The sequence below is a fragment of the Saccopteryx bilineata genome, chromosome 6 (assembly GCF_036850765.1).
Source record: "Saccopteryx bilineata isolate mSacBil1 chromosome 6, mSacBil1_pri_phased_curated, whole genome shotgun sequence".
Lineage (NCBI taxonomy): Eukaryota > Metazoa > Chordata > Mammalia > Chiroptera > Emballonuridae > Saccopteryx > Saccopteryx bilineata.
Window position 1 is genome coordinate 116,557,523 of NC_089495.1, and position 27,790 is coordinate 116,585,312.

General features: G+C 35.4%; 1 protein-coding gene across 2 annotated transcripts in view; it reads left to right on the top strand.

Moving 5' to 3' along the window:
* NBEA (neurobeachin) overlaps window positions 1–27,790 on the top strand; it is a 740,071-nt gene that overhangs the window by 79,812 nt on the left and 632,469 nt on the right. For both annotated transcript variants that reach the window (XM_066236595.1, XM_066236597.1), the window contains exons 6-10: window positions 159–285; window positions 9,328–9,447; window positions 12,382–12,528; window positions 26,273–26,470; window positions 27,065–27,198. In XM_066236595.1, coding sequence (XP_066092692.1) covers window positions 159–285; window positions 9,328–9,447; window positions 12,382–12,528; window positions 26,273–26,470; window positions 27,065–27,198 — 726 coding nt within the window. The remainder of the gene's footprint in view (window positions 1–158; window positions 286–9,327; window positions 9,448–12,381; window positions 12,529–26,272; window positions 26,471–27,064; window positions 27,199–27,790) is intronic.

Sequence of the window (27,790 nt, forward strand, 5' to 3'; positions counted from 1 at the left end):
TTTTTGTCTTTAGTTGGTACACGTAATACCTCTCTGCTCTATAGGGAAATAAGTTTTATTTTTACAGTGATGTTTTATGTTATTTATATAATAACAGTTTTTAGCCATGTAGTTCTTTGTATTAGAGGACATTGTACTATTCTTAGTTTTCTTTGTAGTTTTCGTACTAGCAAAGGAGTTGGCTACTCTGCTCATTTCGTCGGGAACTGTCTAATAGTCACATCACTGAAGTCCAAAGGGAAAGGTTTCCAGCACTGTGTGAAATACGATTTTCAACCCCGTAAGGTAGGTCTAAGTTAATGTTTCTATTGAGATGAAACAATTCACCATTCCTACTCTCTTAAAATTATGAAATCTGTAATTTTTTTATTGGTTTTCTCATGACTCCTAATTCTTTTCTTGATCCTTGTCTGCATTCTCATCCTACTTTTAAATCTAACTTTTGACATAAAAAGATCAGGCTCTTGACCTCTTGCAATCTTTCTCTCATTCTCTTTCTTGCTGTGATCTGTTTTATTGCATTCGTGTAGATAATACTTACAGGAGTCCATAGTGATTCATATGGTTTCAGTTGCCTGCACCTGTGGCTTGAAAATATTAAATGGAAAATTGCAGAAATAAACAATTCATAAATTTTAAACTGAGCACCATCTGATAGTGTGATTAAATCTCATGCTTTCCTGCTCCACCCAACCTGGAAGGTGAATCATCTCTTTTAGTCACTTACTAGCCATCTTGGTTATCTGGTTGGTTGTCAGATAGAGACCCCATTCACATTGCATTTATTAGAATATATTGTTTTAATTGTTCTATTTTATCATTGTTATTGTTGATAATCTCTTACTGTGTCTAATTCACACGTTAAACTTTATCATAGGTACGTATATATAGGAAAGAGCACAGGAAAAGTACGTAGTATATATAGGGTTCTGTACTATCTGAGGGTTCAGGCATCCTCTGGATCCGCTGGGGGGACTTGGATCATATTTCTCTCAGATAACGAGGGTCTACTGTATTGAGTATTTACTGAGTACCAGACACTGTTTTAGGTACTGGGGAGAGACAGCATCCCTGCTTTTATGGAACTTACAGATTTTGGGGATTTTTATTCAGTTTCATTATAGCTTTCCACTTTTATTCCTATCTGTTAAACTCAGTTCTTAGGGTCTCATCTACCTATGAGATTTTGCCATGTGGACATCTTTCTGGTTCAACCTCAGAATATATAACATTGAATGGCCATATCTAGTCCTATATCCATTCATGTTCTTAAGTCCCCTGTTTTGATTAAAGGCTATAATCCTCATAATAGTAGAGACCTAAGTCAGCTTTGTTTTTATCCTCTTTTTGATCTTTAGATCAGTTTAATTTTTACGTCCTATACTTTGTATCTCTGTAATAGATCTACTTTTTTAAAAAAAGAATTTTACCTGCTGTTTAAATTTTTTTTTTCAGAGACAGAGATTGAGTCAGAGAGAGAGATAGATAGGAACAGACAGACAGGAATGGAGATGAGAAGCATCAATCATTAGTTTTTTGTTGTGCATTGTGACACTGTAGCTGTTCATTGATTGCTTTCTCATATGTGCCTTGACCGCGGGCCTTCAGCAGACCAGGTAACCCCTTGCTCAAGCCAGTGACTTTGGGTCCAAGCCATTGAGCTTTTGCTCAAACCAGATGAGCCCATGCTCAAGCTGGTGACTTCGGGGTCTCGAACCTGGGTCCTCCGCATACCAGTCCGACGCTCTATCCACTGCGCCACGGCCTGGTCAGGCTGCTGTTTAAATTCTTACTGTTTTCCTCTTATCTTGGATCTTTGTCTTTTCCTCTTCTTAACCATTTTACACACTAATATCTGGTTTATATTCTTGATCATATTAGTTCACTACTCAAGCTAATTGCTTGTCACTAATTACAGAATAACACTTTTAACTTAGTCCTTCATGACTGGATTTTATTTTCAGCTTTAGACTTAAACCCTTTATTCTGGCAAAACAGAACTAACATACATATTTCACTTTTTTCTTTGTAAATGTTCAGTCCTGACATCAGCCCTCACTCACAGCTCTGGGTCTTTCACTGCCACTGCTGTACTTTATTTTCCACAACACAATTTCCATGGACTCTCTGGGTTGCCTTGCGCTCCAGGTAGAATGTTTCTACGGGACATTATTTCAGTATTTTTTATGGCAGTCATTTCTTTTAAACTATTATTATTATATGTGTGTGTTTTTGGTAACTGTTGAGAATAAGATATGAGTTGGATTTATTTTTGTATTCCCTTATATTCCTGTCAAAGAGTATTGACATTTTAGACTGTCAATACTATATATTAGATAATTGAATAAACTATGACTTGAACCACCAAAAAATCATTTTGTTTTGCTAAAGGAATAAGTTACATTTATCTGGATAGCTAACTTACATTGAACAATTTTTTCCCTGTAGTATGGAATAAGTGAGGTGTTGTTACTGATTCAGTGGGAAAAGGTGCGGGCCTTGTGGGCAGTGCTTCCTTGTTAGGTGAGTGTGCCAAGAGCCTTTTCCATAAGAAGAAAGGTAGTCATGGCAGTAAAGGCCAATTAATATGTAGCTTGTTGCTCTGTGCCACACATTTAAAATCTGAACATTACCAGCACCCCCCCTGCTACTCCCTTTTTGTTTTTGGGTTTTTTTCTGTTTCAGCACAGTACTGTATATTGCAAAACTAAGTTAAATTAATTACTAATTTTTGAAATTGTAGAGAATTTGATAGAGCATTATTCATGAGAATAAGAGACATGATTTTTGAGAAAATGGCACAGATTTAATGGAAAACATGGTTACTTAAAATGCCAACAACTGACAAATTGTTTATTTTCATTCAGATTCCAAAATTTTGGTATATGTTATGTATAACTTATTTATAGTATGTAAATTTGCCATAAATTATATGGAAATTATTCAGTGTCTTTAATTTTCTGCATATCTGTAAAACAGTTTAAAGTAGTTTCGCAATTGTTCAAAGATTCTTCAGAGACAAACTTGAACTGTTGTTCTGATGAATTACTATGCTCACAAAAATTAGGGGATCAGGGAACATGCAGATACTACAGTACTTTCAGCCTTTTGTACAGTGCATTTTCACCAATGAAATGAAAGTTGGTTTTGCATCTCATTTGCATAATTGAACTACTTGTTTGCTTTTCTAATGTTCTTGTTTAATAAAAAAAATGTTTCTTTTTTATCACTTCATATTAATTTTGAAATATCCCCCAATTTTTGTGAGCAGTATATATTAGATGAAGAACATTTGCAGAAATGTTCCTTTAATTACTGTTGTTTTTTCTCAACCTTTGCTTTCTTTTCTTCTTTCTTCATCTGGCTCTTCTCCCAGCTTACGCCCTCCTTCTTGTCTTTTGCTCATTCTTTTCATGTTACCCTTTATTTCTCTTTTTTTCTCCTCTTCTAGTTCCTCCTACCCCTTTTCTTATCTTCTATTCCTTCTTCCTCTAAACTTACTTAGTTTAGGAAATAGAGTCAGTTTTTAGACTGGAGACTTGAACTTTAGAGTGGGTTGGTTGTGTGTGAATGTTTTGCACTATGTCTTTGTAGATAATCAGGTTTTTTTGTACAACAAAAGTTAAACTTCCAGGTTTGGTAATACAGAAAGACTTTTCTTGAAGGAAATTCAGCTAATCCTCGTAGTCCTAAATCATGTTTCCTGGTACTGAATGTTTCACCAAATTGTGCTTCATTAACGATGGCTTTAAGGTGAAGGATGTTGCTCTACTGTTGATATTTATGCCATGAAATATACCTTTCCTTAGTATCCACTAGCATGTGGTTACTCAGAGACAAGGTAGAAACACATTTTTAAGTGTTTGCTCTAAAAGTAAAAAATAACAGGAGAAAATGCAGAGAAATGTGTTACTGTATAATTAGATTTATAAGATATAATTCACTCATCATCAGCAAGGGTTTTAAAGAGAATATTTCTGCCTAGTTACTGGATTGACTCCATCTTTGTCTTAGCGTAAGCAACCATTTAAAAGTCAAGAATCTAAAAAAATAAGGACCATGAGAGTAGAAGTTCCCATTTTTGCAAGTTTAAGGCCTGATTCCTCTTCCAGGTTCAATGGTCTTTCTTGGATACATGACAGTGAGATTGCCCACCTTCTTCATGGCATCCTCTGCCTTTGTCCACAGGAATATTTATTTACAAGAATAGCCATGAGACAAGATGGACCCACATAGGGTGGATGCATGGCTTTATTTTTCCTCTCTTTTTTTTTTTCTTATTTGTTTATGGTCCCATGTCTGTTTTGCTGCACACTGAAGAAAATATTTTGGATGAGGTTTTCAAATATATATTTCAGATATATATATATCAAAAATAACATATATATATGGTCTACCGGGAAGTTCTGTCCGTTTTTGGACGACTCGATCATCCAAATTCTTCTGACTTAATTCATGTGGCACTCATCTTGAATATTTCCACACCAATCCTATCTTCCGAATATGATCTGAAATGGTTTGCTGAGCTGAATTAAGCCTTTCTGCGATCTCCGATGTTGTCAGAAAAGGATCTTGCTCTAACATGGTCTTAACAACATCGTCATCGATCAAAGATAGTCCCCCAGAACGTGGCTTATTAGAAAGGTCCAAATCACCTGTTTCAAATTTTTCGAACCATCTTCTGCGTGTCCTGTCAGAAACTGTACCTTCACCAAAAACTTTTAATAAATTTCTACATGCTTCTGTAGCATTTCTTCCTTGTTGAAATTCGTAAAAATTACAGTGGCATAAATGAACTTTATCAGTAGCCATGGATACACTATCACTTCACACATAAGACTAACGTGAATCAACTTTGTTTTAGTTAATTTACTATGTCAGTATGTATACATTAAGTGATAAAAATAGAGGCACACATGCGCCAAATAAACATGTGCTTACGTGTCGAAACTTGTGATAGAAACGGACAGAACTTTCCGGTAGACCATATATATATATTTTTTTGATTAATTTTAATGGGGTGACATTGGTAAATCAGGGTACATAAGTTCAGAGAAAACATCTCTAGGTTATTATATATATATATATTTTAATTGCTTTATATTTAAGAGGCAGCAATAATTGTTTCTATTAAAGAATATCAACTTAATCATTTATTAATATATACATTGAATGTAGCTTAAAAAGCAGTGATTCTAAATAAACTTATCCATTACAATGGGACTTATATTTTTCTTTATACAAATCCCAGTTTATTTATTTATTTACTTACTTATTTATTTATTTTTATTTATGAGAATTTTATGGACTCTCCTCCAGAATTTCTAATCTATTGAATTTGAGATGAGACACAAGAGAAGTTTTCCAAGGATGTGAAAATTTGAATTTCTATGGGAACTTGTTAGATTTTTGGAATAATAATTTTTATGTTAGGAATATGAGTTTTAAACGGATGCTCTAGTCTAGGTGATTTTTTCCTATCACATGAGTTTCAAAAATAGTGTTCAAAGAGTATAAATAAAGATATTAGAGTGAAGTTAAGAGCCAAAAAAAATGTTTATTAACTCAGTGTAATTTAACCCATTTGTTTTCTTTCTCTCTTATCTTTACACAATTTTCTTTATAAGAAATTCATTTCCATTTGTAAACACTCTATGTATTCTAAGGAGTCTTGGTAGGGGCAGAGCCAGGAGTGATTTGGTTTTTAAAAGCTTTCTGTAAAGATTCTCATAAACCTTTAAAATCATAAGTATTTGTTTATACTGTCATTATTCAAAGTAAAACTGTTCTCTCTTTCTTTTTTCCTTTTAAAAGTTTTCCAGAAGATGCCCTAGCTTAGTTGTTATTCTTTCTAATAAGGGGTTTAACAGACCTTTCAAAAAGAAACCTTTACGCCCCCTGGTGGGCAGAGCGTCGCCCCCTGATGGGCGTGCTGGGTGGATCCTGGTCAGGCGCTTGCGGGAGTCTGTCTGCCCCCACCCCTCCACCCCCCCACCCACCGTTTCCAGCTTCAGAAAAATACAAAAAACAAAAAGAAACCTTTATATTACAACTAGTACTTTCCCAGCTGTACCACTTACTAGATATTAGGCCTGTGAACATGGATGTAAACTATTAGCATATTACCTAATATGTAAAGAGTGTTCAATACATGTTTGTTACTATTGATATTTGCATAAATGTTATATTTTTTATGAATTCATAGTACAGGTCTTTTTTGTTGTTGTTCCTGTTGGTGTCCTTCTTTTCTAGATCTAGTTTTAGGTCTCAAACTAAATGCAGACTTGAGTTTGCATACATTATCTCCAAGTTTACTTCCATGTCATTTAGTAAAAAAATGTCAAGTCAAAAAGCTGTGGTACATTTACACAGTGGGATACTTCTCAGCTGTGAAAAAGAAGGAAATCTTACCTTTTGTGACAGCATGGATGAACCTGGAGAACATTATGCTAAGTGAAATAAGTCAGGCAGAGAAAAGCAAATACCATATGATTTCACTTACATGTGGAATCTAAACAAAATTAACAAACAAAATAGAAACAGACTCATGGAGAACAGGCTGTCAGCTGTCAGAGGGAGGGTTGTTACAGGGCTGGGTAGAAAGGTGAGGTAATTAAGCCAACCCCCCACACAAAAACAACCTGATAGACACAGACAACAGTATGGTGATTTTTGAGGAAAGGGGGGTGGGGGGAGGTACAAGAGGGTAAAAGGAGGAGAAAAGGTAATGGAAGCAGACTTAACTTGGGTTGATGAATGCACAGTACAATATACAGATGATGTATTGTAGAATTGTGCACCTGAAACGTATATAGTTTTATTAATCATTGTCACCCCAATAAACTCAGTTAAAAAGTAAATATATACATATCAAGTCAAAAGTTGGGCTCTTTTGATTGGAACATTCACTTGTAACATTATCTGTAGCATATATATTGATTTACTAAGGAAAGAACAGAACCTGTGACCTTCACCGAGATCACTTCATTCACTGAACTATGTATTCACACAAAAGCTGATTACAAAAGTTGTCCAACAGGTCTTTTATAATTTAGTCTCTATTTTTTCCTTTAATATTAAATGCTGGAAAAAGTTTTGTTAAGTGTCTTTGCTGTATTTGCCATATTAAGGTACCACTGCATGGAATGTTTTTTTGCCACTATTTACTTAATAATTTGTATTCATCCTTCAAGCTTAGTTGTAAGTTTCATTTTACTCTTTTATGGAATTCTCCTTCTCCATTTATCTTTTCTTTCCCCGTTATTCTCAGTTTTTTGCTCCCAGATATGTACTTTAAGTATGCTCTATTGTTTTTTCTTTTCTCTAGTGAAACATCCTTGAGGGTGTGTATATTATCTTTCTTTATGTGCTCATAATCTGGGATATATTTAGAATCAAGTAAGCTCTCAGTAAATTTTTTGAATGAATGAATGACTCTGAGGAGTAAAGTCAATTTTAGTAGAAAAATTCTCGTCATGAGGAAATAGCAGATACAAAAATATAAATTTAGTTAATAGTATCTGGTTTATGGGTGCTACATATGCGTTAGGAACTGTTCTTCATAGTTTTAATACATGTTCCATTATCTATAATATTCATAGTCATTCCACATAATAGACATTGTTATTCCCCCTTTATTACAGATGGAAATAGGTTCAGGGAGACTAAGTAATTTACCAGAAGTCATAGACCTAGTACCTGTGAATTTAATTTATGCCCATATGAATTTAAAGTTTATCTGCCCAGTACACTAAATTATCTGGTTATAGTAGTAAGAACTTAATACATATTTAATGATTGCGTGCTTTTAAACATTAAATATGTCAATAAGTAAAATAATGCAGCCAATAATATTTATCTTAAAAATGCCTTTCAGGAGCAGAAATTTTTTTATATTTATAGACATTTATATCTATATAGGAATTTTAATTTCTAAAACTTTTACTAAAAAATGTAAAGATTGTATTTCCTGCGTTATTTAGATTGCATCTGGTTGAAAAATTTCAAACTCACGAATGTAATATATATGAATTTTGATTCTTAAATATGAGACTTCTATGAGATATTTATTTGAAGACCAGTTTTTATGGTGTTTTTCTGATAAGTTTGTAATATTTAGAAGTATGAACTATTAAATGACTACAGATTTAATTTGTAAAAGATTAGAATTAAAGATTACCTAGAAAGAAATGACTTAAAAAAAAGAGATGTGTAAAGGAGTGAAATGATGTGATTTATTTATAGTTGAGAAACAGTGTTGTCACATATTACAGTTTTCTATGAGTTCAGTTTTTATTTTCTAAATCAAAATAAATGAAAATGAATTTCAAAGTATATCAGACACCTTGAAATAACATTTTAGTGGTTGAGAATTCCTATTAAAGCTATATACTTTGCAAATATATATGAAATAATTGAATAGTTCTTTTAAGTAAACTGGAGAACAAAGTTTGTATTTTATATTTTTATGGTTTTGTAGGTATCTACAAATCATTTGTATTTTTCTATATTTTAGAAATATTTCAGAAAAATATTTTTATATTATTTGCTTTAGGCTGTTAGCTTGAAAGAGACTAAGGTTTGTGGATCCAAAAATTATTACAGAACTTAAACCATCCCATATTGGAATAAACACTAAAAATGTTTTTTGTTGACCCTAATAACCATGAAATGAAGACTCAATGAAAATTTCTTTGTTTTTAATGAACATGTTCACATTGTTAAGTTTAGAATATATAATTATTCCTGGCTTTAACAAGTCTAAATTGTGTGTTCAATTCCACCTAAATTTTACTATAAATCTTAAAATGTTGCTCCCTTGATGGGTCTTTCCTGACCATGCAATATAAAGTAGAATCTAGGTTATTTTTTCTCACTTTACCCTGTTCTCTTTTCTCCACAGTATTCATTATGATTTGTAATTCTGTATTTTTTTGTCTAATGTATGTCTGCTTCATTATACCATATATTTCAGGAGGGTTGGAACTATGATTATCTTGTCAAGTCTGGCTATTGGCAGAAGTGGCACAATATAAACAAGGCACAATACAAATGTTATTAGTGATCATGTAGTTGTATATCTACAAGTTTTGGGTCTTGGTTTAATAGAAGGTCTACAGAGATTCAAAGGGTTCTAGCTCTGTGTCAGTTACAAGTTTTTTCTTTATGAAGTTTCTTCTTTCATCTGATAGATGAGAAATGGAAGGAGGGAATTGAAATGGTATTGGGTAACAATTACTTCCTTCAAACATTTTATGTAGTATGTTATGAATGTTAAGACTGCTTTTCATACAATCAAAGATCTTTAATTTTTCTTTTTTATTTAAGTGGTACATGATCAGCATTGTCCACATTTACAACCGATGGAGAAACAGTGAAATTCGGTGTTATGTTAATGGACAGCTAGTATCTTACGGTGACATGGCTTGGCATGTTAACACAAATGATGTAAGTTTAAAAAAAAATCTGTTTTAATGTATTTGAGCATATATGTCGCTGCTTTAACATGAATTGAATAATAAGCTTGTTAGAAACTTTATAGTTTTACTTTGAAAATTCTAAGTGAAATTTTAGGTCTTACATGTAATAAAATGGCTATAAAATATGATTAGTGATACAAAACTAGGAAAATTACTTGGCTAACTTATTAAATATTAGGTCAGAAACATCAAGACAGTATTCTTCCCCCCCTCCGAATATCAGGCATTTAAAAATGTGTCATTTATCTTATTTATATAAGATAAAGGAACACATTAAATAGAATGAATAAATATAACATGTAGTCAACTACTATTTGGTGATAAATGCCACGGGGAAAAATTAATTGGGGACAGGTACAGAAAGTGTAGGTATAGGGAAGGGAGAAGCTAAATGGTACAACAATGATTTTGTAATAGTTGAGGAAGCAAACCATATGGATATTTGGGGAAATATTTCACTTACTGGAAACAGTGCATGAAAAAGTTTTGGGCCCAAACTGGAAAGTTCTGTGAACAGCAAAGCATTCTGTTTGTTTGGAGCATGGGGAGAAAGAATAATGTTACGAGATGAGATGAATCAAATAGCCGAGGTTTAGATCATGCAGGGCCTCATGCACAAACATGAGGCCTGGGTTTCCCATCTTACCAGCACAAAAGTCTTTGGAGGGTTGTGAACAGGGCCGTGATGTGATGCTGACTCGTGCTTTAGAAACACCAGTGAGGCTGCAGTATTGAGAATATGTTGAAGGGAAACAATGACAGAAACAGGGGGATCAGATAAGTGACTTTATTGATATATGAAATAATAGATAATATTAGTCTTGATCAACATTTTAGCAGTGGAGCAGGTTAAACAGTTGGATTCTCAATGGAGGACATCTAGAGTTAAAACCTTAGGAGCTCTTATTTTTCTATTTTGGACCTTCTCTTGCCTCCATCCTGGCTGGTTAGAGCGAAAGGAAAAGATGTGTTGTGATGGCAAAAGAGTAGTTCCAGCATACCTAGTTTTACAGAGCCACCTCTTTTTAATAAAATGCTTATCTCCATCTTAGCTGCATTTCAGTGGACGGTAGTCCTCTCAGGTGCAGGGACTGGCTCCTGTTCTGTCTGTGTTCTCCTCAGCAGCGCTGTGTGCACAGTCTAGTTTGTTCTCTAAACCAGTCCCTTAACTTGGTTCTGTATGACCTAGGGACTGAGAATCTTGGTTTTTACACTTTTTAAAACCCCAAACAAACAAAAATAAAAGAAGGTGACAGAAACCACATTTGGCTTACCTACTGTAAAATATTTACTATTTGTTCCTTTATAAGAAAATTTTGTTTTTTCTATCCTAGAAACTCATTATTGGGCCACAGTCAGTAAATATTTATGACAATGGTTTTGTCAGAGTTAAAATATACAAATGAAATTCTTCCTCATTTTTACCCTCCAAAGGGAACAGACTTTGTATTAGGGTGGAAGAAAACTCATTGATCTTGCTGACTGTCATTAACTGTACAGTTATATATTATTTTTAAAAGGAAGGAAAAAAACTTTGATTTTTGAGTTATTTGCATTAGTGCTCCACAGAGTGGGGAAGCCTGGACAATAACACATATATACGTACACGGTAGGGCAGAAGTCGGTTTACAGTTGTGAGTTTGTGAATCAGTTTATTTTTGTACTATTATTTATTAATTATTATATTATTTTCCATTTAAACAACTGTAAACCAACTTTTGCCTACACTGTGTACATTATGCAGTTAATTCTTAAATTCTTTCACTTTTAATTAAGGATTGGGTATTTAATGAGGAGTCTCTGCCTTTTGTTCTCATACACATGTGTGGAATAACTGGAAGGATGGGGGAAAATAAAGCACTGACTGCTTTCCAGTCTGAACAAGAGGGCCTAAGGATTAGGTGAGGTTTTAGAAGTAGAACTGGGGAGGGTCTAGGTAAGCTGCTTTCTTAGGTGTTCCATTCTCCACATAGACAGCACTACTCATCTACTGTAAGCATCAGACTTTCGTGATCTTTGATTCTTTGGTTCTTACTCACGTGAGAGAAGGAAGTGGTTTTCTTTGTGTGAAGAAATGGAATATATCAATAGTGGAGAAATTAGATCTAATTTTAAAAATCAGTCCCTATATATTTATGTTTAAAATTTGACTAGTTATTCTCTGATTCAGATAAATCTCTCTCTATATGGATAATTATAAATCATTAGAAGTTTTTATTTTATGATAGAGAGACAGAGAAAGGGACAGCTAGGGACAGACAGACAGGAAGGGAGAGAGATGAGAAGAATCAATTCTTCGTTGTGGCTCCTTAGTCTCCTTAGTTGTTCATTGATTGTATTCTCATATGTGCCTTGACCTGGGGTGGACACTGCAGCAGAGCAAGTGACCCCTTGCTCAAACCAGTACCCTTGGGCTCAAGCCCACAACCATAGCGTCATGCCTATGATCCCTGCTCAAGCCAGTAATCCCACGCTCATGCTGGTGAGCCCGCACTCAAGCTGGATGAGCCTGAGCTGAAGCTGGCAACCTTGAGGTTTAGAACCTGGGTCCTCCGCGTCCAGGTCCGACAATATCCACTGCACCACTGCCTGGCCAGGCGAAATCATTCGAGTTTTAAAATTATTTTTGCTCTTGTAAATAAGTATCAGTCCTTTTCTCTTTATAAAATTTGGAAATGTGATCAAGTGATTATTAAATAATTGCTTAGTTTGTTTATTTTTCCCATAAATATAAAACATTTGACTAATTTATAAAAAATCTTTAGCTGCTTTTATTACTTAAATACTCCATAAATTATTAATTGGTGCTTTCTTATGTTATACTAATGAAGAGAGGTATTCTTGAGCATTTTGTCATTACAAAATAATACATTTGATTTTTTTTATGGCTTTTTAAAAATAGAGCTATGACAAGTGCTTTCTTGGATCTTCCGAAACTGCTGATGCAAATAGGGTGTTCTGTGGTCAGCTCGGCGCTGTATACGTGTTCAGTGAAGCACTGAATCCTGCACAGATATTTGCAGTTCATCAGTTAGGACCTGGATATAAGGTAGTAAGAACTGTTTTCTTATACATTCTGTGGAAAGTTTTATATAAGTTCTGTGTGAAACATGATAAAAGATAATATATAGTGATAGTCTTCAATGTGGTTTAAAAGTCATCTCTATTTTCTGGAACTCAGCTGTACTGTAATGTTTATTTTGTTTCAAAGGTGCTTTTTTCCCCTAACATTTACCTTTCATGAAATAGTTTTATTCCTTTGTGTGTTATCTAATGTTAAAGCCATGGCTTTTCTTAATATAATTTTGAAATATTAAATTTTATAAACCATATTGCTTAATATTGTACTTGAAATATCAAATTTTGAAGTATATAAATTATATAAAGAACAAATGAAATGATTGTTTTCAATTTAGAGGTAATTTGTGAAGAAAGATTTAGAAGGAAAGGGGTATAAAATAGCACATGTGCATGAAATTATTCAAATTTAGGTTTTGCTTTGGCTTGTCTTTTGCAATATGTGAGGCAGTGGGTACGGAGTGAAAATTTTAATTTAGCAGTATCAATATTTAATATGATTTAGTATATTCTTTGTGCTTTTTAACTTTTAAAAAGGAAGGCTTATTTTTAAAAGTTAAAATAGTGTGATACTGCATTCAAATATATGACTTAGGTTTTAATGTACAGTATACCTGTCTAGGGAAACATGTAAGAATTTTATTAAAACCCCATTGGGAATAATGACATCCCAAAATATTTGGCACTGTAAAAGGATTATACAATGTAGGTGAAAGAATTTCTCATTCTGAAAAAGTATGTGTCTTTCATGGAAGAGCTTTTTTTTTTTTTTTTTTTAAATGGAAGATTGTATTACAGAAAAGGATTGATAACATTGGAAATGTTTTCTCTTTTTATTTTTGTATTAGTATTTCTGTTTATATGTTTATGTTCTGTGCTGGGCAAACACGTGATAGCTTGCATTTACTCTTATGAAAATAAATTACTGTTTTTAGTGATTTTAGTAATCATTAATAGAATGACAATAATGCTGTCATTTATTTTATTATTATTTTTTTATTTTTTAATTTTTATTTATTTTTTTATTTTTAAAATTTTTTTTGTATTTTTCCGAAGCTGGAAATGGAAGGCAGACAGACTCCCCCGCATGCGCCCGACCAGGATCCACCTGGCATGCCCACCAGGGGGCGATGCTCTGCCCATCTGCAGCATCACTCTGTCACAACCAGAGCCGTTCTAGTGCCTGAGGCAGAGGCCATGGAGCCAACCTCAGCGCCCGGGCCAACTTTGCTTCAGTGGAGCCTTGGCTGCAGGAGGGGAAGAGAGAGACAGAGAGGAAGGAGAGGGGGCGGGATGGAGAAGCAGATGGGCGCTTCTCCTGTGTGCTCTGGCCGGGAATCGAACCCGGGACTCCTGCACGCCAGGCCGACGCTCTACCATTGAGCAAACTGGTCAGAGCTATGCTGTCATTTTTATATAAAGATGATAATACTTGCTACCATCTTTTTTCCATATAATTTTATTTGTTTTACTTTCTCTAGAACTGAATTTGTGCTTGTTACTTTTTCTTTGTTGGCAGTTACGGTCCTTCATAATTTCAAATTGCCTCACATTTGGGCATTGAGTGACTCTTCTAGTTGCTTCTTAATCTTTTGACATGACCTTGTAGTCCTTGATAACGTCCTTTTTATTTACCATGACAGTGTTTCACATTCATTTATCCTGAACATTTTTGTTGTTTTAGTCCTGGAAGCAGCCATTGCTCCAAGAATCCCTAGTCTCTATTAGTGGGAAATTAAGGACTTGCTGTATTTTAATTTGACCTCCTTTAAGTTAAATCTGTATTTTTTTCCACATTGACAGTACTAGTTGTCAAGGATATAGATGGTTTGGAAGTAATCAGGCCTGGGCTCCATATGAGACTATACTATCTAAAGTACACTTTTGTGCATTGCTCAAGGGAAGGTATATGCATTATGCATTAGATAAAAAGGGTTGAAAAACACTAGAGATGCAATATAGACTGTATTGAAGGCTTTGGTTGGTACATAACTAGGAGCAGTTGGTTGATGAATACCGTCTTTTTTTTTTCCCTTGACAGAGAGAGTCAGAGAGAGGGACAGATAGGGTAGACAGACAAGAAGGGAGAGAGATGATAGAATTAGAAAATCCCATGATTACATATACTATAGTCTCAGAACAACCATACTAATACTTCCTACTGATATAATTACTGAAAAGAGTAAATCTGTTTTACATATACTCTCTCCATCATCCTTGAGATATGTTATGGACTGAATTGTGTTCCTTCCAACTTCAGATGTTGAAGTCCTAACTCCCATTAGCTCAGAATGTGACCATATTTGGGGGTAGGGTCTTTAAAGAGGTAATTGAATTTGATATGAGTTCATTAAAGTGGGTCCTAATCAGTGTGAATGGTGTTCTTATGAGAAGAAGAAACAGGACACAGATAAGCACACAGGGAATAGCATGTGAAGCTAAAGGGAGGCCAAGTCTGTCCTCTACAGGCCTAGGAGAGAGGCTTCAGAAGAAAACAACCCTGCCAACAGACACCTTGAGCCTCGATTTCTAGCCTCTTCAATATAGAGAAAATAAGTACTTTGTTAGGACAGCCCTAGCCACCTAGTTCAAGGTATGTGCATTTTGAGTACACACAGTTACTACATCCTATTCTCTATTCGTTTAATTCTTACTGAGTCATAGTTCTATAAATACGCATATATTTAGATTCATTATATTGATTTGTTTGGCTATCTGAAGCACATTTTTTTGCATATTCCTCAGGAAGGGCTCATGGGAATAATATTTCCTGAGAACATCAGTTCAGTGTTACTTGATCAGGGGCCTTTGCACTTGAAAATCATTTGTCTAGCTATGAAGGCCTTGACTAACCTTTCTCTGAACATCTTAAATATATTACTAATTTTCCTCTGGCTTAAAGGGTTTTTGTTGAAAGTCTGATGATAGTCTAATATTCTGTTATCAAGCACTTGATTTTATGGCATACACATTCAGAGGATTTTTTTCTTTTTTCTTTGAATCTAGTAATTTTGCTAGATGTGTGTTGGTCACCCTGAGTTGATTTTCAGATGAGTGGTATGCATTTTCAGTGTATTCTTTTACATCTTTTTGTATTTCAAGAATTTTTTATACTGATTAGCATTTGTTCTATTTCCGTTTTGCTTTTCCTAAGAGACTTAACTGTACATACTTGATTTAATTTGCTTTAATATTTGTCACTTTTTCTTGAATCTTTTATCTCCTTTCTCTCTCATTGTTAAATTTAAAAACAAAATGAAACATACAGAAAAGTGGCAAGCACAGTAAACAGCTATTTTTTTTTTCTGAAGCATTTGAGAGTAAATGATGACATGATACTTTATCATCTCTAAGTGTTGTGTTCCTGGAAGCAAAAACATTCTTTCATATGATTATTAACACCAGTGTGTTATTACCATCTAATTCTTTTTTTTATTAATTTTAATTTATTGTGTTAACATGGATTCAAGTGTCCCACTGAATATAACACCCTCCCAACCCTCCTTCATGTCCTTATTTATACCCCCTTAGACCCCTCGCTCTACCTCCTGACCCTGCCCTCTGGGATTTGCTGTCCTGTTTGTTATCTGTATCTCTGTGTTATGTATATATAATTTCACTAATCCCTTCACCTTCTCTGATCACATTCCGGTCTCCTCCTTCCCTCTGACAGCTGTCCTCTGCTCCCTGTGACCCCACCTCTGCCTCTATTTTGTTGCTCAGTTCACTTTGTTCCTTAGATTCCACATATAAGTGAGATCATATGATATTTGTCTTTCTCTGCCTGGATATATTACTTAACATAATAGTCACCAGGTCCATCCATGCCATCGCAAAAGGTAATCATTTCTTTGTTTTTCAGGGCCGAGTAGTATTCCATTGTGTATATGTACCACAGCTTTTTAATTCACTCGTCCACTGACAGACAGTTGGGCTGTTTCCAGATCTTGGCTATTGTAAATAATGCTGCAATAAACATGGGGGTGCAATTCTTCTTTTGAATCAGTGATTTGGTATACTTAGGATATATTCCTAATAGTGGGATAGCTGGATCAAAAGTCAGTTCTATTTCTATTTTTTTAAGGAAATGCCATACTGTTTTCCACAGTGGCTGCACAAGTCTTCATTCCCACCAGCAGTGCAGGAGGGTTCTCTTTTCTCCACACCCTCGCCAGCACTTATTGTGTGTTGATTTGTTAATGTGTGCCATTCTGATAGGTGTGAGGTGGTATCTCATTGTGGTTTAAATTTACATTTCTCTGATGATTAGTGACCTTACACATTTTTTAATATGCCTATTGGCCATCTGTATGTCCTCTTTAGAGAAGTGTCTGTTTAATTCTTTGGCCCATTTTTTAATTGGATTGTTTACCTTCTTGATGTTGAGTTTTAGAAGTTCTTTATAAATTTTGGTGATTAACCCCTTATCAGATGTTTTGGCGAATATATTCTCCCATTGTGTGGGTTGTCTTTTTATTTTGTTAAGTGTCTTTTGCTGGGCAAAATCCTTTTAGTTTGATAAACTTCCATTTGTTTATTTTGTCCTTTATTTCACTTGACAATGGAGATATATTGGCAAAAATATTGCTACGAGAGATATTGGAGAGTTTACTGCCTATGTTTTCTTTCAAGATGTGTATGGTTTCACAATTTACATTTAAGTCTTTTATCCATTTTGAGTTTACTTTTGTGAATCGTGTAAGTTAGTGATTCAGTTTCATTTTTTTGCATGTACCTGTCCAATTTTCCCAACACCAGTTATTAAAGAGGCTGTCTTTACTCCATTGTATGCTCTTACCAATTGACCATAAAGACATGGGTTTATTTCTGGGTTCTCTGTTCTGTTTAATTGATCTGTGTGCCTGTTCTTATGCCAGTACCATGCTGTTTTTATTACAATGGCCTTGTAGTATAACTTGATATTAGGAAGTGTGATACCTCCCCCTTTATTCTTTCTTTTCAAGATTACTAGGCTATTTGTATTCTTTTTTGTTTCCATATAAATGTTTGAAATATTTGTTCTATATCTTTGAAGTATGCCATTGGTATTTTTTATTGATTTTCTTTTTAAATTTCACTTTTATTAGAGAGAGAGAAGAGAGAGAGAGAGAGAGAGAACAGAGGGAGGGGCAGGAAGCATCAACTCCCATATGTGCCTAGACCAGGCAAGCCCAGGGTGTCAAACCAGTAACTTTAGCATTCCAGGTCAATGCTTTACCCAATGTGCCACCACAGGTCAGGCACCATTGGTATTTTGAGAAGAATGGCATTGAATTTATAGATTGCTTTGGATAATATAGATATTTTAATGATGTTTATTCTTTCTATCCATGAACATTGTATATGCTTCCACTTTGTATTTTCTTTGATTTCTTTTATCAATGTTTTAAAATTTTCTGAGTAGAAGTCTTTTATCTCCTTGGTTAAATTTACTCCTAGGTTCATTATTATTATTATTTTTTTTTTATTTTATTTATTTTTTGTATTTTTCTGATGCTGGAAATGGGGAGGCAGTCAGACAGACTCCCGCATGTGCCCGACTGGGATCCACCTGGCATGCCCACCAGGGGGCGATGCTCTGCCCATCCGGGGCGTCGCTCTGTCGCTACCAGAGCCACTCTAGCGCCTGGGGCAAACGCCTAGGAGCCATCCCCAGCGCCCGGGCCATCTTTGCTCCAATAGAGCCTCGGCTGTGGGAGGGGAATAGAGAGACAGAGAGGAAGGAGAGCGGGAGGGGTGGAGAAGCAGATGGGCGCCTTTCCTGTGTGCCCTGGCTGGGAATCGAACCCGGGACTTCCACACGCCAGGCCGATGCTCTACCACCAAGCCAACCGGCCAGGGCCGGTTCATTATTTTTTATGTTGCAATAGTGAAGGGCATTGTTTTCTTTATTTTTCTTTCAGACAGTTTAATGTTGGTTATATAAATAAATGCCTCTGATTTCTGAATATTAATTTTATATCTTGCCACCTAGCAGAATTCATTTATGAGGCCTTGTAGTTGTTTTACTTAGACTTCAGGGTTTTCTATGTACCATATCATGTCATCAGCAAATGATAGCTTTACTTCTTCTTTTCCAATTTGGATGCCTTTTATTTTTTCTTCTTGTCTGATTGCTGTGGCTAGGACTTCCCAGCACTATGTTTAATAAGAGTGGTGAAAGGGGGCACCCCTTCCTTGTTCCTGGTCTTAAGAGGATTGCTTTTAATTTTTGCCCATTGTTTATGATGTTGGCAGTGAGTTTGTCATAGATGGCCTTTATCATGTTGATGTATGTTCCCCGTATTCCCACTTTGCTGAGAGGTTTTTTTTTTTTTTTTTTTTTTTTTTCATTTTTCTGAAGCTGGAAATGGGGAGGCAGTCAGACAGACTCCTGCATGCGCCCGACCAGGATCCACCCGGCATGCCCACCAGGGGGCGATACTCTCCCCCTCTGGGGCATCACTTTGTTGCATCCAGAGCCATTCTAGTGCCTGAGGCAGAGGCTACAGAGCCATCCTCAGTGCCTGGGCCATCTTTGCTCCCATGGAGCCTCGGCTGCAGGAGGGGAAGAGAGAGACAGAGAGGAAGGAGAGGGGGGGCAGTGGAGAAGCAGATGGGCGCTTCTCCTGTGTGCCCTGGCCGGGAATCAAACCCGGGACTCCTGAACGCCAGACCGACACTCTACTACTGAGCCAACCGGCCCAGGCTGCTGAGAGTTTTGATCATAAATGTGTGCTTAATTTCATCTAATGCTTTTTCTGAATCTATTGATATAATCATGTGATTTTTATCCTTCCTTTTGTTTATGTGATGACTAGAAAGCCCGATGGTCATACAAAATGACCGCTGTTCTAAATATTATAAATTGTAATTAAAATGATTTGTGCAAAGGTGTCTGCTAATTCAAACTGAATTACCCAGGGCAGGCGGCAAGGACGCCCCTTTGCTTACTGCTCCACGGGGTTTCCCCCTTCTACTTGCTTAATTGCTTAAAGTAGAGTGCAATGAAGGAAACCACTGGCGGTACATTTCTTAAGAGCCACCACTAGCTCAATAAATAAAGGTGATTTAAATAATAAAATGTTAATTCACATGTCAAAGATCTCTTTGTACACATTTCTTGTGTAGATCTTTCCATCATTTTTAAGCTCACCTTGCAGAGGACCATCAATTATTTTTAATTTTACGTCCGTTCTTTCACGAACTCTTGAACAGGCAACATAAAGTTGACCGTGTCCAAATGCAGGCTCAGGTAAAAAAATGCCAACACGCTTAAGAGTTTGGCCCTGAGACTTATTGATAGTCATAGCAAAGGCAAGTTTTACAGGAAATTGTCTATGTCTTAATTGAAACGGCAACCCTGTTTGAGATGGAGCCAAATCAATTCTTGAAATGACATGTATTTCACCTTTAGAGGAACCAGTCAAAGACTTAGCTATTATGACATTATTTTTCAATTGGAGAACCTCTAGTCTTGTACCATTGCAAAGACCCCTTCTGGTGTTAAGATTTCTTAACAGCATAATAATTGCTCCAATCTTTAACCTCAGTTTGTGAGGTGGCATGCCAGAAGGCGAGACTATTTGAATGCCGTGGCAACTTCACCCCATTGGCTAGTACAGTTACGCAAGCAACCAATAAGCTATCAGCGACAGACACTTAAGCTGCATATAATAAAGAATCACATTGATTGATTTGCAAATGTTATACCAGCCTTGCATCCCCAGAATAAATTTCACTTGATCATGATGTATGATTTTTTTCATGTATTGCTGGATCTGGTTTGCTAATATTTTGTTGAGAATTTTAGCATCTAAGTTCATCAGGGATATTGTCCTATAGTTTTCTTTCTTGGGGGTGTCTTGACCTGTTTTTGGAATGGGGATAATGGTTGCCTCATAAAAAGAGCTTGGAAGTCTTCCTTTCTCTTGATTTTTTCGACATAGCTTGAGAAGGATAGGTGTTAGTTCTTCTTTGAATGTTTGGTAAAATTAACCAGTGAAGCCATCTGGTCCAGGACTTTTGTTTGCTGGGAGTTTTTTGATAACTCTTTTATTTTCATTTGTTGTAATCAGTCTGTTTAGGTTTTCTGCTTTTTCCAGATTGAGGTTTGAAAGATTGTATGTTTTTAGGAATATATCCATTCACCAAGGTAGTGCAATTGTTTGGTATTTAGATCTTCATAGTATTTTCTTACAATTCTTTGTATTTCTGCAGTGTCAGTTCTTACTTTTCCATTTTCATTTCTAATTTTATTTATTTGAGTTCTCTCTTTTTCTTGATGAGTTTGGTTAAAGGTTCATCAATATTGTTTACGTTTTCAAAGAACCAGCTCTTGGTTTCATTGATTGTCTGTATTGTATTGTATTTTTAGATTCTATGTCATTGATTTCCGCTTTGATCTTTATTTATTTTCTTCTTTCTACTTCCTCTGGGCTTTATTTGTTATTCTTTTTCTAGTTGTTTTAGATGCAGGGTTAAGTTGTTTATTTGAGCTTTTTCTTTTTCTTAAGGTATTGCTGTAATGCTATAAACTACCTTCTCTGGACTGCTTTTGCTGTGTCCCATAAAAATTAAATTGTTGTATATTAATTTTCATTTGTTTCAAGGAAAATTTTGATTTTATCCTTCATCTCATTGTTAACCCAATCGTCATTTAATAACATGATATTTAGCTTCCAAGTGTTTGAATGCTTTTCAGTTTTTTTATTGTAGTTGATTTCTAGTTTCAGGCCTTTGTGATCAGAGAAGATGCTTGATATGATTTCAATCTTTTTAAATTTATTGAGACTCGTTTTGTGTCCTAACATGTGGTCTGTCCTAGAGAATGTACCATGAGCACTTGAAAAGAATGTATTTTCTGCAGTTTGGGGGAGAAAGGTTCTGAAGATATCAATGAAATCCAGTTGATCTAGTGTGTCATTTAAGGCTGCTATTTCCTTGTTAATTTTTTGTCTGGAGGATCTATCCATTGATGTTATGGGGTATTAAAATCCCCTACTACTATATTATTGCTGTCGATCTCACCCTTTATGTCCATCAAAATCTGCTGTGTATATTTAGGTGCTTCTATATTAGGCACATAAATATTTACAATGGTTATATTCTCCTGTTGGATTGCTCCCTTTATCATTATGTAGTAACCTTCTTTATCCCTTACTACAGTTTTGTTTAAAGTCTATTTTGTCTGATATAACTATTGCTACCCCAGCTTTATTTTCATTTTTATTAGCCTGAAAAACTTTTTTTCCATTCCTTCACTTTCAGTCTATGTGCATGTTTTTTTTTTCAAAGTGGGTCTCTTGTAGACATCATATGTGTAGGTCCTGCTTTTTTATCCATGCAACTACCCTATGGCTTTTGATTGGAACATTTAATTCACTTACATTGAATGTTATTACTGACATGTACTTATTTACTGCCATTTTATTTTTTATTCTACATTCCTCTTTTTCAGGATTTCTTTTTTTTATTTTCCTTGGCTCTTTTTACAGCAGGCCCCTTTACCATTTCTTGTAGCACTGGATTGATTGTAATGAATTTAAGTCTTTTTTTGTCTGGGAAACTTTTTATTTCTCTTTCAATTTTAAATGGTAGTCTTCCTGGATAAAGTTATCTTGGTTGGAGAGTCTTCTTTTGCATCATTTTGAATATTTCTTGCCAATCCCTTCTGGCTTCTGGTGTTTCTGTTGAGAATTCAGCTGTTATTCTTATTGGGCTCCTTTGTAGGTAATTAAATGCTGTTTTCTTATAGCTTTTAGTATTCTTTCTTTGTCTCTTTGTCATTTTAATTTTGATGTGTATTGGTGTAGGCCTCTTTAGGTTCCTCTTTAATGGGACTCTCTGTGCTTCTTGAGGTTGTGTGACTTTTTCATTCATCAATTTAGGGAAATTTTCAGCTATGATTTCTTCAAATAGGTTCTGTATCCCTTGTTCATTCTCGTCTCCTTCAGGAACTCCTAAGATGCAGAGGTTGTTTCTCTTCATGTTGTCTTAGAGGTCTCTTAGTTTCCTTAGTCTTTTTGAGCCTCTTTTTGTTTTGCTGCTCTTATTCTATGCTTTCATTTAACTTGTTTTCTAAGACACTGAATCGATCCTCTGTTTTATCCAGGCTGCTATTGATTCCTTCTAGTACAGCCTTCATTTCTGATACTGTATTTGTCATTTTTTCACTGGTTCTTTTTTATGATTTGTTTCCTTTTTGATGCTTGTTAGCTCTTTATTTAGGTGCTCATTATGTCCATCCATTGTTGTTCTAAGATCTTTGAGCATCCTAAAATCATTATTTTAAACTCTGCATCTGGTAGTTTGATTACTTCCATTTCATTAAGTTCTTTTTCTGGGGATTTCTCATGTTGATTCATTTGAGTCACATTTCTTTGTCTACTCATTTTGTCAGAGTATAGACTCCTCCTTTGGGTATGCTGCTTTTGTAGCTAGCTGAGTCTAGGGTTGGTGCTGTTTGCCATCTGCTACCAGTTATGTTGGTTCCAAGTCTTCTTTGGTTGGCATCAGCTGTTGTTTGTAACCTGCCTCGGGCTACTTTTCTGCAGCTACTGCTCTTTTCACTGTTTGTGTCTGCATTTTCTGTGCCTGGGTAGTGTAAGAGGGGTCATCTTCTGTATAAGGATCAGTTTCCTAATGCTTAGAGCTGACAGCAGCTCTGTAAAAGCCTCAAGCTCTGTAAGATTTGCCTCCACTTTTCCGCTTCTCCATTTCCTCTTCCATCTATTCCCAGAGTCTTCTGTAGAAAGACTGTAGTGTTGCCCAGAATGGCTTTGTCCAACCAACCAACCTCTCTCCAAGCAAGCATGTTGGATTAGGGAAGCTGAAGTTGTGAATACATTAGTGGGACCTTCTACTTCAGGGGTCTCTTGGTCAGTAGCTCAGTACAGGGATTGTGGCCCTAATCCAGAGCGTAATCCCTCAGCCACTGCTACATATTCAAATTTTATTTCTCCCCAACATGGTGAGCAGCAGGTTCAGATTAGGTGGGGCCAACCGTCCCCTCTGCAGAAGTTCTTACAGTGATGAGCCCCTGGTTTCAAGGAGGAAGACTGAGAGAGTCCTCTCCTGGGGCTGACTGTGACCCCCAGAAAGTGGTTAAGCCCCTCTACCAGATCCAACAATAGGCTCACAAGGTCCCACACTTTGTCCATGCTCCAATCCTCTCTCCTTTGCCCCTTTGGGATCTGTCGAAGCAGGGTGGGATATCCAGCATCCAGGCTGGCTGACTGTGAACCTACACTCTATCCAATGAACATGACCTGCTGCCTTCTAATTTTTAGATCTCATTGAAATTTGCTGATTGTCTATAATGTCCTGTTTTAAAAATGATCCAGTTTATTGCATTTACATTATAAAGTATCTTTCGTCTGCTCAGTCGAGTAGTTTCTATCTTTCTCTTCATTTTCCACGAGGATGCCGTGTCACCTGAAGCAGACTTTGGTACGCTTTGCTTGCCTGGTTCAGGTGTACTTTGTTGGCCCCCTCCCACCTCCTCATGGATGCCCTCATAACTGTTTCTCTGCTCAGGTTCCCCACATTGGGCCAGGCTGTCAAGCTGATCTGAAGCTTTTAACTTACTGAAATATATTTTTAAATGTTTATTTTGCAGTACCAAGGCAATCAGTGGGATAGGTGATTAGATAGGTCTTATTTTGCCAGTATTGCCCCCTAATTTCATTCAAATACTGATTTTTTAAAAAATTCTTTACTCTACTTTTCTGTTGTAATTGTCACTTATTCTTTAGTATGTTAGGAACTAAAATAGAATATTTTGAACCAGAACATATTTTAAACTCAGCTGTTACCTCTACTATGGGAGGTGTGAATCTGTGAGTTAAAAAGATTAAAGTTTAAAATTTGTAGGTGAGAATGTTCCGCATTTTATTTGAGAAGGGAACCAAAGGTCTGATCCAGTGTACTGAAATTTTATTAGCTGGTATGTAGTATTGACATATATAAGTATACTTACATTTCAGAGATAAAAAGTACCATTCAAAGCCAAATGGTAGACAAATTTTAATTATCTATGCTGCTTTTGTTTTGGCACATACCTAAATAATAAATGTTTGCATTCAGTTTCAAGTTAGAAAAGCTCTTGATATACTAGTCTAGTAGAAAACTGTCTTCATTTGGCTTGACATAGTTTATCTGCACAGTATTTTAGAATGTTTGGATTAATTTACAAATTAGGTGTCTGTATACAAATTCAGATGTTATATTTCTCTTGGTAATTATGGGAGAAATGGCTGTATACTCCAGTGTTTGACTTGAGCTGAACAGTAGGTTTAGTCTTAGGCATGAACAGTAGGTTTAGTCTTAGGCATGAACAGTAGGTTTAGTCTTAGGCATGAACACTGTAGTGTGAAGCAGTCCCCTCCAGGCCCCTTCACCTACATAATCTGTTTGCCTCCTGTGAAACTTGGGTTTGGAATATAGAGTAAGGAAATTGGAGCTACATCAGTTAAATTATTTTGTGACTTTAAATATAGGTCAGGAGATAGTTAGTTGCAGAGCCTAGATTATAATCTAGCTTACTTCACTATCAGTCTATTAGTACCAATTATGAGATAGAGGACTGGCATGTTGTCCTGGCATTATCTCGTCTAGCTCTGAATGTCTCTTACATTTGGTTTGCAGAGCCATTAGTTGAAAATATACTGATAACATATGATTGTTATAGAAGTTAAATATAATTTGTTGTTGTCAGGTTTGTCCCTGCAGAGAATTTTTAACCATTTGTTCCTTCTTTTCTAAGTGAGAGGAGGGGAGGTAGAGACAGACTCCCGCATGCGTCCTAACTGTTTTTCACCTGACAACCCCCGTAGGGGGCTGATGCTCTTCCCATGTAAGGCCATGCTCACAAGGGAGCTATTTTTAGTGCCTGAGGCAGAGGTTCCATGGAGCCATCCTCATTGCCTGGGGCGGATGTGCTCAAACCAATAGAGCCATGGCTGTGGGTAGGGTAGAGAGAGAGAGAGAAGTGGGGAAGGGTGGAGAAGCAGATGGCCGCTTTTTCTGTGTGCCCTGAATGGGAATAGAATCCAGGACATCCACATGCCAGGCTGATGCTCTACCACTAAGCCAGCCTGCCAGGGCCATTTTAACATTTCTAATAATACCTTTTTTTATTACAGGTGATATATTTTTATTTCTTCTCTTTTATTTGAAGTGGTAACATGTTTTAATGAACTTGTTTGAGGTTAACATGGTTATTGTGATTCTTCTGTGGTGTAGCATTGGTATTCAGTATGATGATATGCTCACTATAGTAAAAACAAATATTTTTGATGTAAACATTTTTCATAGTCTCAATAATAATAATTTTTCTATATAAGTTATTCATGTGCCAGGCATTCTGTGTGTGTGTGTGTGTGTGTGTGCGCGCGCGCACAGGTTTTAAAATATTTACAAGAAAAACTTGTATTATGGATTATTGAAGTAAAATTTTATTTGCGTTTAAAATCTGGTTTTATATTTTTCTAATAAAATCGTTTTATAAATATAGTTAAAAACAATAAAAATGAGAAAATGAAGATTTGTGTGTTTATTAGCATAATAAAATTTAACTATCATAAAATGAAATAAGAACAACAAGATAATGTAATATCACCAATTAATGTATGGAAGGTCACAAGAGCTAGTTTTCTGGAACGTTTCTCTTCTTTAAAATTTTAGAGTCTTATTGTTACTTTAAAATGAGTGTTTAACTTATTTTATTTTTTCAGAGCACTTTCAAGTTTAAATCAGAGAGTGATATTCATTTGGCAGAACATCATAAGCAGGTTTTGTATGATGGAAAACTTGCAAGCAGTATTGCATTTACATATAATGCTAAGGCCACTGATGCTCAGCTGTGCCTGGAATCCTCACCAAAGGAAAACACGTCAATTTTTGTGCATTCCCCACATGCTCTAATGCTCCAGGTGGGTGGTTAGTAATTTGTTTTCATGATCTCATTCTTGTTCACAGTGTCTTTATTTTGCATGTCAAGCACTGCTCATCCATAAATCTGAAACTACTGTTTGGTTTTCTTTTACTTTGAATGACTAAAAAAGCAACAATACTTTCTCTTTTTTTGTGGGCAACATACTTTCTCTGGACTTGTTTCCTTTAATAGGACTTCTGTCATTTCTTATATCTTGTATGTTCTGTAGCCTTTGAAATAAAATTAGTTGATTAACTAAATAGATAGTTGTTAAGATAAAAATACACTTTGGTTTAAAAGCCATAGTATGTGTCTCCCTAACATAAAGTATCTGAGCATCTTTAAACCATTAATTGTATTTCTTATTATAAACTATCTCTTGATTTATAGATTCATATTTTCAGCATAAAAATCTCAATTTAAGATATTAAATTTCAAATTTTAATTTTATATCTGTATTAGTATTCTATAATTGAAGATTTTAAATTTTTCCAGTGTTATTTAGTTCTTTTACAAAATTATTTGGAACAAGGAAATAGTGATAACATTATTCTTCAGAAATGTAATCAACATTTTTGTTTTCTGTGCATAGGATGTGAAAGCTATAGTAACACATTCAATTCATAGTGCAATTCATTCAATTGGAGGGATTCAGGTGCTTTTCCCACTTTTTGCCCAACTGGACAATAGGCAGCTCCATGACAGTCAAGTGGAAACAACTGTTTGGTACGTTTTCTTTGCGTGTGTAATTTCTAATTCTTTTCATACTAAGATTACACCTGGTATATTCCATGGTGTATGAATGCATTATACTTTGTTTTTATTCTTAAAGTTCTAAAAAAGTTTCTTTGGGAGTAAGGCAGATATATATCTATACAATATAAAAATGACCTGACACTGAGATTTTTTCAACCTTAGAGGTGTTACTTTCTTCATAATAAATAAAATATTCTTACCAGCGGTAGCATAGTGATTATAATGTGCAGTTAAGGAAAAATGTTAGTCCTAACCTTATCCTTTGCTCATGGTTGGATTGTCCATGAAATTCTGTCAGGTTAAATAAAATTACTAGGGTAAAGTTTATTCTGAGGAATAATATTTAAGAACAGTTACATAATTTATAACTTAAATGCTGATTTTATTTTATAATGCTATTATTATAAGACTAGCACAGTGTTAATTGATATTAGCTTTTCTTTATATATGTAGTTCATGTTTGAGAGCCCAGATCTAACCAGTGGCATATTTGTGTCCATAAAATATTCATATCTTCTAAATAAGATGATTTCAACTTTTGTAGCTTCCTTGCATCAAACTC